Source organism: Scyliorhinus torazame, chromosome 2 (genome assembly GCF_047496885.1).
Source record: "Scyliorhinus torazame isolate Kashiwa2021f chromosome 2, sScyTor2.1, whole genome shotgun sequence".
Classification (NCBI taxonomy): Eukaryota; Metazoa; Chordata; class Chondrichthyes; order Carcharhiniformes; family Scyliorhinidae; genus Scyliorhinus; species Scyliorhinus torazame.
Genome location: NC_092708.1, coordinates 152147643 through 152160679, shown reverse-complemented (window position 1 = coordinate 152160679; position 13037 = coordinate 152147643). Strand labels below are relative to the sequence as shown.

General features: G+C 49.9%; 1 protein-coding gene across 3 annotated transcripts in view; it reads left to right on the top strand.

Moving 5' to 3' along the window:
* Positions 1-13037, top strand: part of LOC140392817 (signal transducer and activator of transcription 4-like) — a 206454-nt gene that overhangs the window by 143311 nt on the left and 50106 nt on the right. For all 3 annotated transcript variants that reach the window (XM_072478479.1, XM_072478489.1, XM_072478499.1), the window contains 3 exons: positions 589-633; positions 9487-9570; positions 10319-10417. In XM_072478479.1, the coding sequence (XP_072334580.1) occupies positions 589-633; positions 9487-9570; positions 10319-10417 (228 nt within the window). The remainder of the gene's footprint in view (positions 1-588; positions 634-9486; positions 9571-10318; positions 10418-13037) is intronic.

The window sequence follows — 13037 nt, the reverse complement described above, 5'->3', positions numbered from 1 at the left end:
TCATCCGGTCCTGCCAAAAGTCAATGGATCTTTAGCTGGGCCGTCAAATCTCCGACGGCTGTTCCTGCCATGAGGATTCTGGAAAATCCCAGCCATGTTCTATCTGATGGTTGCAAAACAGGTGAGATGCTGCCTTGGTTTCACTTGTTATTCAGTAGCAATCAAGCCTCTGGGGCAAAAGGTTATTGGTTTGTACCTCAAACAAAGCCATAATCAAGCTGACTCTCTTGTTTGAGGGAATGCTTCAATATTGCATACTTTGTTGAATAAGGTGCAAGTTCAAAATGGTGTGATAATTATTCAAAGAAGCTCAGGGCATTTTCCTTGTCTCCTGGCCAAAGGTCCTTCTTTAACCAAGGAATCCAAATATTCAATCTATGATTGTACGACTTCACCAACACAGAATGCCAGGCGGCATAATAATCTTTGCACTCCATAAATAATTCACTGTGTGAAGTGCATTGATATAAGGTACTATTTCCGCAGGTGCGGTACAATATTGGTGTCTGTCAATACCTATGGAATAATCAGAGCATTCAGGAGAAAATTAGAAAAAAAAACTAATTTAGCATTTACATGTTTTAACAGCAACTGAAAGAACAGAAATCCTCCGCAGGTACCAAAGGGAATGAGGTAATTTTTTTTCCAATCCTCTGTTAATTAAATGAATTGTACTCAAAATAGCCAGAGCAATAGAACATCATTTTCTGCTGCAAATAACATGATATGATGCAAATACTTAAAGCTTTTGAATGCATGATGTTAATTGACTAATTTTTTCTAAAATATGCTGAAAATACTATGGAAACATAAATGCAATAGGATGACGAATGCATTAGGGCGGAGGTCGGGCTTTCATCTGCATGCCACTAACGAGATGCAAATGAGGTTCACGCCAGCCTCTGGCAGGTTTTCCAACCCGCCACGGCAGGCACCAGCAGAAGATGACACTGTAAATTCACACTGGCTTGAAATTGATTTCTAGGCCTAACTCCATCTTCTCCCCCCATTGCCCATCATCAAATCCGCCAATGGGGGCTTGAGAGAATTCCGTCCTATTTCTTCAGATTGGAAAATCAGTGAGAAGGAATCATCAATTTAATATCGTAAGTGAGATTGAAGAGAAAGATTAGGATAAATTAATTATGCAAAATTGCTGGAGCATGACATGCTGGAGCTTTGTCACAGAGAATAGTGGAGGCAAGAAACATGGCATTTTCTTAAGCAGAAGTATTTAAATATTTGAAGCAGAGGAATACACAGATGTTGGCGGAGGAAGTAGCCAATTTTGGATTACTGTAGCGAAGAGCTGGCACAGACACGATGGACGTGATTTTCCCCCTGCATTGTGCCCGGAGCACCGTGGGAAAGGCCCAAATCGGGTTTCGCGCGAGCGCAAACCCTTGGTGAGTTAGTTACCCAAATTGCAGCGCCCGGTATGATCTGGATCACACCCAGGATGTGATCTAGATAATATTTAAATGTATCCCAGCGCCCGGGAGTCACCAGCCGCACCGGCAAGGCCTCACCTGAGCGCTGATCTTCACAAGTGGAGGCCAGGCGTGGTATCCACTCTGGGGGCCCGGAGGCCAGTAGAGCCCCCCGGGTGGTCAGGGACCAGGCAGGGCAGCACCCTAGCACTCCAGGCACCAGGCAGTGCCACCCAAAATGGGTGGGATGAAGGGGTTTCATAAAGGTCGGGGGAAGTGAAGGGGGTTCCTGAAACAGGAGTGGGAGGTAACCCCCTCAGTAACCCTCATAGTGGGCTGTGCTCACTTGGGGGGGGGGGGGGGGGGGGGGGGAGAGTGTTAATGCCCAGTTATGTGGGGAATGGGATTGTCTTTGTGTGGGGGTGTGCAGGGAATCCTCAAGGTCATTTAGATATCGGGGCACCCTTTCAAAATTGCGCACTGGGCGCGATTCAGTGCCTGCGTTGTGCCTAGTGCGGATCCGGGCGCAACGGGTGAATAGCGGGAGAGGGCAAAATCGAGTTTGCGTCGGTGTGAACTATTTTGCGATTCACCCGGCCCGCTACTGTGGTGCATTTCGGATCTCGCCCAAAAATGCCGAGAATCTCATCAGCCCTAATTTGCATTCATTCACGAAGTTGAAGTCAAATACAGTGGCCTACCAGAAATTACCCAACTCCCCAGCAAGAAGTCACGAGGGCGTCATTTAGTACTCCTTTTCAAAAACGTGAAGCTGCCGCAATAACTACCGATGGGAAGTGAGGAGGAGGTGAGTAGACCTTTCCATTTATCAGCCGTGCGACGTTGAGCACTGGTCCCACAAACGGGGACCAGGTGGAACGGCACTTGGGGGAAGGGAGTCTCCCAAGCGATCAGAGGCCCCCAGCGGGTGGTTGGCCTCTGGCCAGGCTGGCACCCTGGCACTGCCAGGGTCCCAGGTTGTGCTGCCAGGTTGTGCTGCCAGGCTGGCAGTGGCACAGTGCCAGGCTGGCATTTTGACTGTGCCAGGGATCGGGCCCGGTGGTGCCCTGCCTGTGTGAGATTACCTCCTTAAAGGTAAGGGGGGGGGAGAATCTTGGGATCGGATTGGAGGGGTCAAATGATTGGAATGCCATTTAAAAATGGTGTCCAGATCTCCTTCTGCAGCGAGGAGCAGGAAATGCGGCTAAGTGCAGCCTTGGGGAGGAATTCCCGCCGGGGGCCAAAATAGCAGCAAAGTGCCACTTGTAGCACCAGGAACAACCCCGCTAATTCTGCCCAGAACGCACTCTGATTTTTAAAAAATAAATCGCACCAGAAGTTTAGGTGAATCCAGGTCTGGCTCTCACCCAAAAAGCCGGTGGGAAACACCCCGACAAATTTGCCCAAAATGACACTTAGAAAATTTTAGGGTGAGTTGTGCCCAATAACTGAATCGCCATGTTGTATGCTATAAACCAGAGGCATACAAGATGATCAGAGGATTGGATAGGGTGGACAGTGAGAGCCTTTTTCCTCGGATGGTGATGTCTAGCACGAGGGGACATAGCTTTAAATTGAGGTGAGATAGATACAGGACAGATGTCAGAGGTAGGTTCTTTACTCAGAGAGTAATAAGGGCATGGAATGCCCTGCCTGCAACAGTAGTGGACTCGCCAACAATAAGGGCATTCAAATGGTCATTGGATAGACATATGGACGATAAGGGAATAGTGTAGATGGGCTTTCGAGTGGTTTCACAGGTTGGTGCAACATCGAGGGCCGAAGGGCCTGTACTGCGTTGTTATGTTCTATGTTCTAAACTATGAATATTTAATGTGCATAATTCATATGAGGGTGAGTGATATTGAATCATAATGTCTGAATTTGTTTTCTAATTTTGTTCCAAATTAGTTCCTAATATACTTTTATAAAGATTCTAGTCTACAAACTTAGATGAAAACTGGCTCTGGTGCTTATTTCTAAGGTAATTTTAGGCTCGCTTAAGCAACCACGTCTTTCCATACTTCGATTGATTACTTTTAAAAAAATATATATTTTATTCAAAATTTTGTGGCCAAACATAACCGTACATAGTTTTTCTTTTGAACAACAAAGTAATATAAATAACCGTGGCCAATTTTAAACAAATAAATAAATAATATATAAACAGAAACATAAACAAAACTGAGTGGCAACTGCCTTGTCAAAAATAGTTACTCTTCAAAGATACAATCCAACAATCCAATATACAGTACCTATAACAAGTGTCTATACATATACAATGACATCCCTGAGAGTCCATCCGGTTCCTCCCTCCCCCCCCCTCTCCCCCCTGGGTTGCTGCTGTTGTCTTCTTCTTTTCCATTCCCTCTATCTTTCTGCGAGGTAGTCGACGAACGGTTGCCACCGCCTGGTGAACCCTTGTGCCGAACCCCTTAATACGAACTTGATCCGTTCTAACTTTATAAACCCTGCCATGTCGTTTATCCAGGTCTCCACACCCGGGGGTTTGGCTTTCTTCCACATTAACAAGATCCTGCGCCGGGCTACTAGGGACGCAAAGGCCAAAACATCAGCCTCTCTCGCCTCCTGCACTCCCGGCTCTTCTGCAACCCCGAATATAGCCAACCCCCAGCTTGGTTCGACCCGGACCCCCCCCCCCCCCCCACTACCTTCGAAAGCACCTTTGCCACCCCCACCCAGAACCCCTGTAGTGCCGGGCATGACCAGAACATGTGGGTGTGATTCGCTGGGCTTCTCGAGCACCTCCCACACCTATCCTCTACCCCAAAAGATTTACTGAGCCGTGCTCCAATCATATGTGCCCTGTGTAGAACCTTGAATTGTATCAGGCTTAGCCTGGCGCATGAGGACGATGAGTTTACCCTATGTTGGGTGTCAGCCCACAGCCCCTCCTCAATCTCCTCCCCCAGCTCTTCTTCCCATTTCCCTTTCAGCTCATCTACCATGATCTCCCCCTCGTCCCTCATTTCCCTATATATGTCTGACACCTTACCATCCCCCATCCATGTCTCTGAGATCACTCTATCCTGCACCCTCTGCGTCGGGAGCTGCGGGAATTCCCTCGCCTGTTGCCTCGCGAAAGCCCTCAGTTGCATATACCGGCATGCATTCCCTTGGGGCAACCCATATTTTTCCGTCAGCGCACCCAGACTCGCAAACGTCCCATCTACGAACAGATCTCTCAATTGTACTACCCCAGCTCTTTGCCATGCTCCAAACCCCCCATCCATTCTCCCCGGAACAAACCTATGGTTATTTCTTATCGGGGACCGCTCTGAGGCTCCCGTCTTTCCCCTATGCCGTCTCCACTGCCCCCAAATTTTCAATGTAGTCACCACCACCGGGCTTGTGCTGTATTTCTTCGGTGAGAACGGCAACGGCGCCGTCACCATTGCTTGTAGGCTAGTCCCCCTGCAGGACGCCCTCTCCAATCTCTTCCGCGCCGCTCCCTCCCCTTCTCCCATCCACTTACACACCATTGAAACATTGGCGGCCCAGTAATAGTCGTTTAGGCTCGGTAGTGCCAACCCCCCCTGTCCCTACTACGCTGCAAAAATCCCCTCCTCACTCTCGGGGTCTTCCCGGCCCACACAAAACTCATAATACTCTTCTCGATTCTCTTGAAAAAAGCCTTCGTGACCACCACCGGGAGGCACTGAAACACAAAAAGGAACCTCGGGAGGACCACCATTTTAACCGCCTGCACCCTACCTGCCAGTGACAGGGACACCGTGTCCCATCTCTTAAAGTCCTCCTCCATCTGTTCCACCAACCGCGTTAAATTAAGCCTGTGTAATGTACCCCAATTCTTGGCTATCTGGATCCCCATGTACCGGAAGTCCCTTGTTACCTTCCTCAACGGTAAATCCTCTATTTCCCTGCTCTGCTCCCCTGGATGCACCACAAACAACTCACTTTTCCCCATGTTCAATTTATACCCTGAAAAATCCCCAAACTCCCCAAGTATCCGCATTATCTCTGGCATCCCCTCCGCCGGGTCCGCCACATACAACAACAAATCATCCACATACAAAGATACCCGGTGTTCTTCTCTTCCCCTGAGTACTCCCCTCCACTTCCTGGAACCCCTCAATGCTATGGCCAGGGGCTCAATCGCCAATGCAAACAATAACGGGGACAGAGGACATCCCTGCCTCGTCCCTCTATGGAGCCGAAAGTAATCAGACCCCCGTCCATTTGTGACCACGCTCGCCATCGGACCCCTATACAGCAACTGTACCCATCTGATATACCCATCTCCAAAGCCAAATCTCCTCAGCACCTCCCACAAATAATCCCACTCCACTCTATCAAATGCTTTCTCGGCATCCATCGCCACCACTATCTCCGCTTCCCCCTCTGGTGGGGGCATCATCATTACCCCTAGCAGCCTCCGTATATTTGTGTTCAGCTGTCTCCCCTTCACAAACCCAGTTTGGTCCTCATGAACCACCCCCGGGACACAATCCTCTATCCTCGTTGCCGTTACCTTGGCCAGAATCTTAGCATCCACATTTAGGAGGGAAATGGGCCTATAGGACCCGCATTGCAGCGGGTCTTTTTCCTTCTTTAGGAGGAGCGATATCGTTGCCTCTGACATAGTTGGGGGCAGCTGCCCCCTTTCCCTAGCCTCATTAAAGGTTCTCATCAGTAGCGGGGCCAGCAAGTCCATATATTTCCTATAGAATTCCACTGGGAATCCGTCAGGTCCCGGGGCCTTCCCCGCCTGCATGCTCCCAATCCCTTTCACTACTTCCTCCGTCTCAATCTGTGCTCCCAGTCCCACCCTCTCCTGCTCCTCCACCTTAGAAAATTCCAACTGATCCAGAAAGCACATCATTCTCTCCTTCCCTTCCGGGGGCTGAGCTTCATATAATCTTTCATAAAATGCCTTGAACACTCCATTCACTCTCTCCGCTCTCCGCTCCATCTCTCCCTCCTCATCTCTCACCCCCCCTATCTCCCTCGCTGCTCCCCTTTTCCTCAGTTGATGGGCCAGCAACCTGCTCGCCTTCTCCCCATATTTGTACTGTACACCCTGTGCCTTCCTCCATTGTGCCTCTGCCTTACCCGTAGTCAACAAGTCAAATTCTACGTGTAGCCTTTGCCTTTCCCTGTACAGTCCCTCCTCCGGTGCCTCTGCATATTGCCTGTCCACCCTCAAAAGTTCTTTCAACAACCGCTCCCTTTCCCTACCCTCCTGCTTTCCTTTATGTGCCCTGATAGATATCAGCTCCCCTCTAACCACAGCCTTCAACGCCTCCCAGACCACTCCCACCTGAACCTCCCCATTGTCATTGAGTTCCAAGTACCTTTCAATACACCCCCTCACCCTTAAACACCCCCCCTCATCTGCCAATAATCCCATGTCCATTCTCCAGGGTGGCTGCTGTTCTTTTTCCTCCCCTATCTCCAGGTCCACTCAATGTGGAGCGTGGTCCGAAATAGCTATAGCCGTGTACTCCGTCCCCGTCACCTTCGGGATCAGTGCCCTTCCCAAAACAAAAAAGTCTATCCGTGAATAGACTTTGTGGACATAGGAGAAAAACGAAAACTCCTTACTCCTAGGTCTACCAAATCTCCAGGGGTCTACTCCTCCCATCTGCTCCATAAAGTCCTTGAGCACCCTAGCTGCAGCCGGCCTCCTTCCGGTCCTGGACCTCGATCTGTCCAGCCCTGGGCCAGCACCGTATTAAAATCTCCACCCATTACCAACTTTCCCGCCTCTAGGTCCGGGATGCGTCCCAACATACGCCTCATAAAATTGGCATCATCCCAGTTCGGGGCATATACGTTCACTAAAACCACCGCCTCCCCTTGCAATCTGCCACTCACCATCACGTATCTGCCCCCACTATCTGCCACTATGGTCTTTGCCTCAAACATTACCCGCTTCCCCACTAATATAGCCACCCCCCTGTTTTTTGCGTCTAGCCCCGAATGAAACACCTCCCCCACCCATCCTTTGCGACGTCTGACCTGGTCTATCAGTTTCAGATGCGTCTCCTGCAGCATAACCACATCTGCCTTAAGTTTTTTTAGGTGTGCGAGTACCCGTGCCCTCTTAATCGGCCCGTTCAACCCTCTCACATTCCACGTGATCAGCCGAGTTGGGGGGCTCTTTACCCCCCCCCCCCCCCCCCCCCTTGTCGACTAGCCATCTCCTTTTTCAATCCAGCTCCTCTCCCGGTTCCCACGTAGCCGTATCTCCCCCCAACGGCGCCCTCCCGCCCCGACCACCCCACCCCATACCAGCTCCCCCTTCTCCCCAGCAGCAGCAACCCAGTTAACCCCCCCCCCCCCCGCTAGATCCCTTTCTAGCGTAATTGCACCCCCCATGTTGTTCCCAGAAGTCAGCAAACTCTGGCCGACCTCGGCTTCGCCCCATGACCTCGGCCCCCACTGTGCGAGGACCCCTCCTTCCTGCTTCCCTGTTCCCGCCATGATTACCATAGCGCGGGAACAAAGCCCGCGCTACCCATTTGACCCCGCCCCCAATGGCCAGCACCCCCAGCTCCCCATCCTCCCTTCCCCCCCTCCCCCACGACATGGGGAAGAGAGAAAAGTTACAGGGTCGCAGGATTAACAACTTCGGAAATCATCTCTTCCCCCATTTCCCCCCCCCCCCCCCTTCACCACACGTAATCACCCCACCACTTTATCCCAAACGTTCTTTTTCTAGCCCGCTTGTTCCAGTTTCTCCTCGACAATAAATGTCCACGCCTCTTCTGCCGTTTCAAAGTAGTGGTGTTTCCCTTGATGTGTGACCCACAGTCTTGCCGGCTGCAGCATTCCAAATTTAACCTTCCTTTTGTGCAGCACCGCCTTGGCCCGATTAAAGCTTGCCCTCCTTCTCGCCACCTCCGCACTCCAATCTTGATATACGCGGATCACCGCGTTCTCTCACCTACTGCTCCGGGTTTTCTTTGCCCATCTGAGGACCATCTCTCTGTCCTTATATCGGAGAAATCTCACCACTATGGCTCGAGGAATTTCTCCACCCCTCGGTCTTCGCGCCATAACTCGATAAGCTCCCTCCACCTCCAACGGGCCCGTCGGGGCCTCCGATCCCATTAACGAGTGAAGCATCGTGCTCACATATGCCCCGACGTCCACCCCTTCTGCACCTTCGGGAAGACCAAGAATCCTTAAATTCATCCTCCTTGCATTATTCTCCAGCACCTCCAGCCTTTCCACACACCTTTTATGTTGTGCCTCGTGCATCTCTGTCTTCACCACCAGGCCCTGTATTTCATCCTCATTCTCAGCAGCCTTTGCCTTCACGACCCGGAGCTCCTGCTCCTGGGTCTTTTGCTCCTCCTTTAGCCCTTCAATCGCCTGTAATATTGGGGCCAACAGCTCCTTCTTCATCTCCTTTTTAAGTTCTTCCACGCAGCGCTGCAGGAACTCTTGTTGGTCAGGGCCCCATATTAAACTGCCACCTTCCGACGCCATCTTGCTTTGTGCTTGCCTTCCTGGCCGCTACTCTAGAGGATCCACCGCAATCTGGCCACTTTTCTCTCCTTTTTCCATCCGTGTCCAGGGGGGATTCCCTTCTGGTTTACCGCACAGTGTTTTTAGCCGTTAAAATTGCCGTTGGGGCTCCTATTAAGAGCCCAAAAGTCCGTTCCACCGGGAGCTGCCAAAACGTGCGACTTAACTGGTCATCGCCGCACCCGGAAGTGTCGATTGATTACTTATTAAATAACAGCCTTTCTTGAACCTTGTACTAAATTCTAATGAGCACTCCATTTTGCTTGTCACCTTTTTAAAATAAATTTAGAGTATCCTATTCGGTTTTTTTCCCAATTAAGGGTCAATTTAGCGTGGCCAATTCACCGATCTTGCACGTCTTTTTGGGTTGTGGGGGTGAGACCCACGCAGAAAGTGCAAACTCTACATGGATAGTGACCCGGGGCCGAGATTGAACCCGGGTCCTCAGCGCCATAAGGCAGCAGTGCTAACCACTGCGCCACCTTGCTGCCCGCTTGTCATCTTTTTAAACGTTGTTGTTACTCTCTCAATTCCACAGGGTCCTCTGATTGTCACAGAGGAGCTCCATTCGATCAATTTTGAGACACAGTTTTGTCACCAAGATTTGGCCATAGATTTGGAGGTGAGTTGATTCAAGCACTTATCAGGACACTCTGTCAATCACATAACATCAGTAAATTAATGTGAAATCCTAATTTTAAAAACAAGACCCAAAGTGTTAGGGCTCACAATACTGTTTAATGGCAAACCTTTTTGCTCATCCACATAGCTGTTAAACAGGAATTAGTCAGAAAAAAGGATTGGAATTTTTATTTTTACCACAAAGTTCTGATTGTGTAATGAGGACGATGTTTCAAATTATCGTGCAACAATGGTTCTTATCAGTTGAGAATCGTCAATCAGGTTTTAGTCCTCAGCAGACTTCCACCTTCTCAATGCTGGGTCCCTCAACCTCCCGAGTACCTTTCAATGAGGGGTCCGCCCTCCACGGATCCGCAGGCAAACCTGATGGGGTTTGCTTGTTGGTTGCCCAGCATGCAAGTGCCCCTTCTCACTGTTGGTTAAATACCAATGGCAGCAGGATGAGGCTGTTAAGTGGGTATTGATTGCCTTCCTGCCTGGTCCTAATTATGAGATCTCGAGGGGAGGTGGGGGGGAGGCGGGGGCAATTGTAAAGGTGGCTGGAACCTACCCTGCATGCTCACTTTTGATTAAGTGGCTCCCTCTGCCTTGGAACTTTCCTCTGTTGGGGGAGAGGGAGGGGCAGTGGCATTAAATTCCAGCCTTTGTTATTGTCATAACACATTATGCACATGAGCCCCCAAGGAGTTAAATTAATACTTATGTTTGCCTTTATTTTTGAATAACAGACCAGTTCTTTGCCTGTAGTAGTCATCTCCAATGTGAGTCAGCTGCCCAGTGGCTGGGCTGCTGTTATATGGTACAACATGCTAATGAATGATCTCAAGGTAAGTTAATCAATCTTCTTGTTTTTTTCCAGTCTGGAAATGGAAAAACATGTATAGATTAATTAATATCCATCTTAAAAATCATAGTCTTCACTTAATTCCTTTTGATGTTTTCCATTATGTGGTCAGCTGCCCCATTTATATTGGTCACTCTCAACCTGTCATGCTGTAATTAAAAAACTTCAGCCAGTGATGGGACTGCAGCGCATTAATTTTGCGTCTCGCAGTGTTAGTGTGGTCTGCAGAGAAGTTCGAACCAGCTCGAAAACTCTGCTCTCACTTTTAATGCAGAAAATCTTAGCCGGGAATCTTTGACCTGAGTGCACCCTGCCACCGCTGGCAGCAAGAACGGAGAATTTGGTGCCCAGCCAAAACTCCATTTACTGAAGCAGGACCAGAGAATCCCAGAATCGTGAACAGACAGAGAATTCTGGCCCTTTTTTACTGAAAGGGTGAACGAAAACGTGCCGAAGCCAAACTAGGAAAGGTGGCAGTGGGGGTGATTAAAAAGCTCAGTCATAGGCTGGAAATTTCTACCTGGTCCCACTGGTGGCATCCTACGGTCCCACTGACGCCAAACCCCTGATGCGGGTTTCCCAGCAGCGGAAGTTCCATCCAACGGGAATCCCGTTGACAACTGTGTGACCAGAAGATTCCACTGCCGGCCAATGGAGGGCTTCCTGTGCAAAACATGCCACAGAGATACAGAAAATCCCGCTCATTGGGTTTTCAGAAAGTTCATTAATAGAGGGAGGTGGAAAGACAGGAAAGCAACAATAGGGCAGAATAGTTAAAACAATTTCCAGAGCAGTGACCTAGAGAAGCGTGCATTATTTGCAATAAATTCTTTGAGCTGGATTCTCCGATCCTGCGGCTATGTCCTCAGAAACCGTCTGGTCTTATGCACCGTTCCTCCGCCTGGTGGGGGGCTAGCACCCGCAAAGCGTAAAGACCCGGGCTTTACCTGCGAATACGGCCGCTGAATGGCAGGGTCCGTGGCTGTGCATGTGCACGGCAGCGACCGCGCCGTGCAACAAGGTGCTGGCTGCGCGTGGACCAGCCTGCCAAAATCTGCCCCCCTGTAGCCAGCCTCGCCACCCCTGGACCGCCCCCGCCGAAGCCCCCTGCTGCCAGCGGCACAGCTCTCCCCCGACTGTGGTGGCGCTGGACTCAGTCCGCAGCTGCCATGTGAGGTTCCCGAACGGTGTGAGCTCACTTGCCCCACGCCGTCGGGGACTTAGACCATCGGGGGAGGGCCTCGGGTGACGTTCTGAGGCCGTCCATACGACATGCGGTGAGTACATTGTTTTGAGGGGGTGGAGCATCGGAAAAACGGCGCTGCCACCAATTCCGGCGTAAAAGAGGATTCTGCGGCCAATCGCCGAACGTGATGTCGGCGATCGGAGATTCCCACCGCTTGTATGCTAAATAACAGTTTAATAAACTTGAGTCTCCGGATATAGAGGTTGCGCGCAAGGCCAGTTACTCCCATGTTATTTCTTGGTAGTTTTTAACAAATATTCCAGCACCCTCCTCTGCTGTGCTTCGATTCTCCTGGTGCCACATGGCATACTCGCCCTATACCATCAGGCTGGCCTCAAGAAATTTCTATTTCCTTGCTTTTTTCAGTGGCAGCCTGCAAACCTCCAACAACCTCCCTGCTCATCGCCACCTTCTCGAGGGCAATTAGGCAGGGGAAACAAACGCTGACCTTGTCACTGACTCTCTCATCCCATGAAAAAATTACAAAAATATGCTCCTCCAGCCCCCCTCCACTGTTGTCTAGCTGGGTGAGACTGCTCTCCCCATTCTTATCTATATTGTATTATCCAGAATATTACTTGCAATGGAGTCCCTTCCTGTTCCTTTGTTAGTTCTGGTGTCTCCTCATGATGTATCCTTGGCCCCCAGCTGTTTCTCATCTATATGCTGCCCCCCGACAACAGCAACCAAAAGCACATCATTAATTTTTGCATTTAGGCTGATGGCACCCAGATCTGCCTCATGACCACCTCTTTTGACCTCCATCTTTTAAAAATATATATTTTTATTAAAGTTTTGCAAAATGTTTCATAATAAACAATAGTAATAATACTAACATAAAATAGAGTGAACATTAACATAGTGCAGAAAGAGAATATACAATAGCAATTAACTAGATGTTACCCCATGCGCCTCAGTCTTCCCACACCATCCCGACGGAACCCCCCCCCCACACACACACACACACACCCTATGGATTGCTGCTGCTGACATTTTAATTTTCCGTGAGAAAGTCGACGAGTGGTATTATGCACCCGCTCAACAGCAGCAACTCTGTACACTTGGCAAAATTATTTACACACATAGTAGGCATCTGTTTGTGGTGTTGTCCCTTGCTTCTCCCAGACGGATTTCGCTGCCGTTGTCGACTCGTCCTCACTTCCGCTTCAGCGGCCCTCCCGTCTTCCCCGTTTTCTCTGTTCCTGTGGATGCCAAGTTTATCTCTCCCTCTCATGCTTTGGCTACTCTCCCCTGTTTCTTGGCTATCTGGCTATTTTTCTGCATGTTTGGCTACAAACAGGTCCCGGAACAATTGGGTGAATGGCTCCCACGTTCTGTGGAAGCCGTTGTCTGACCT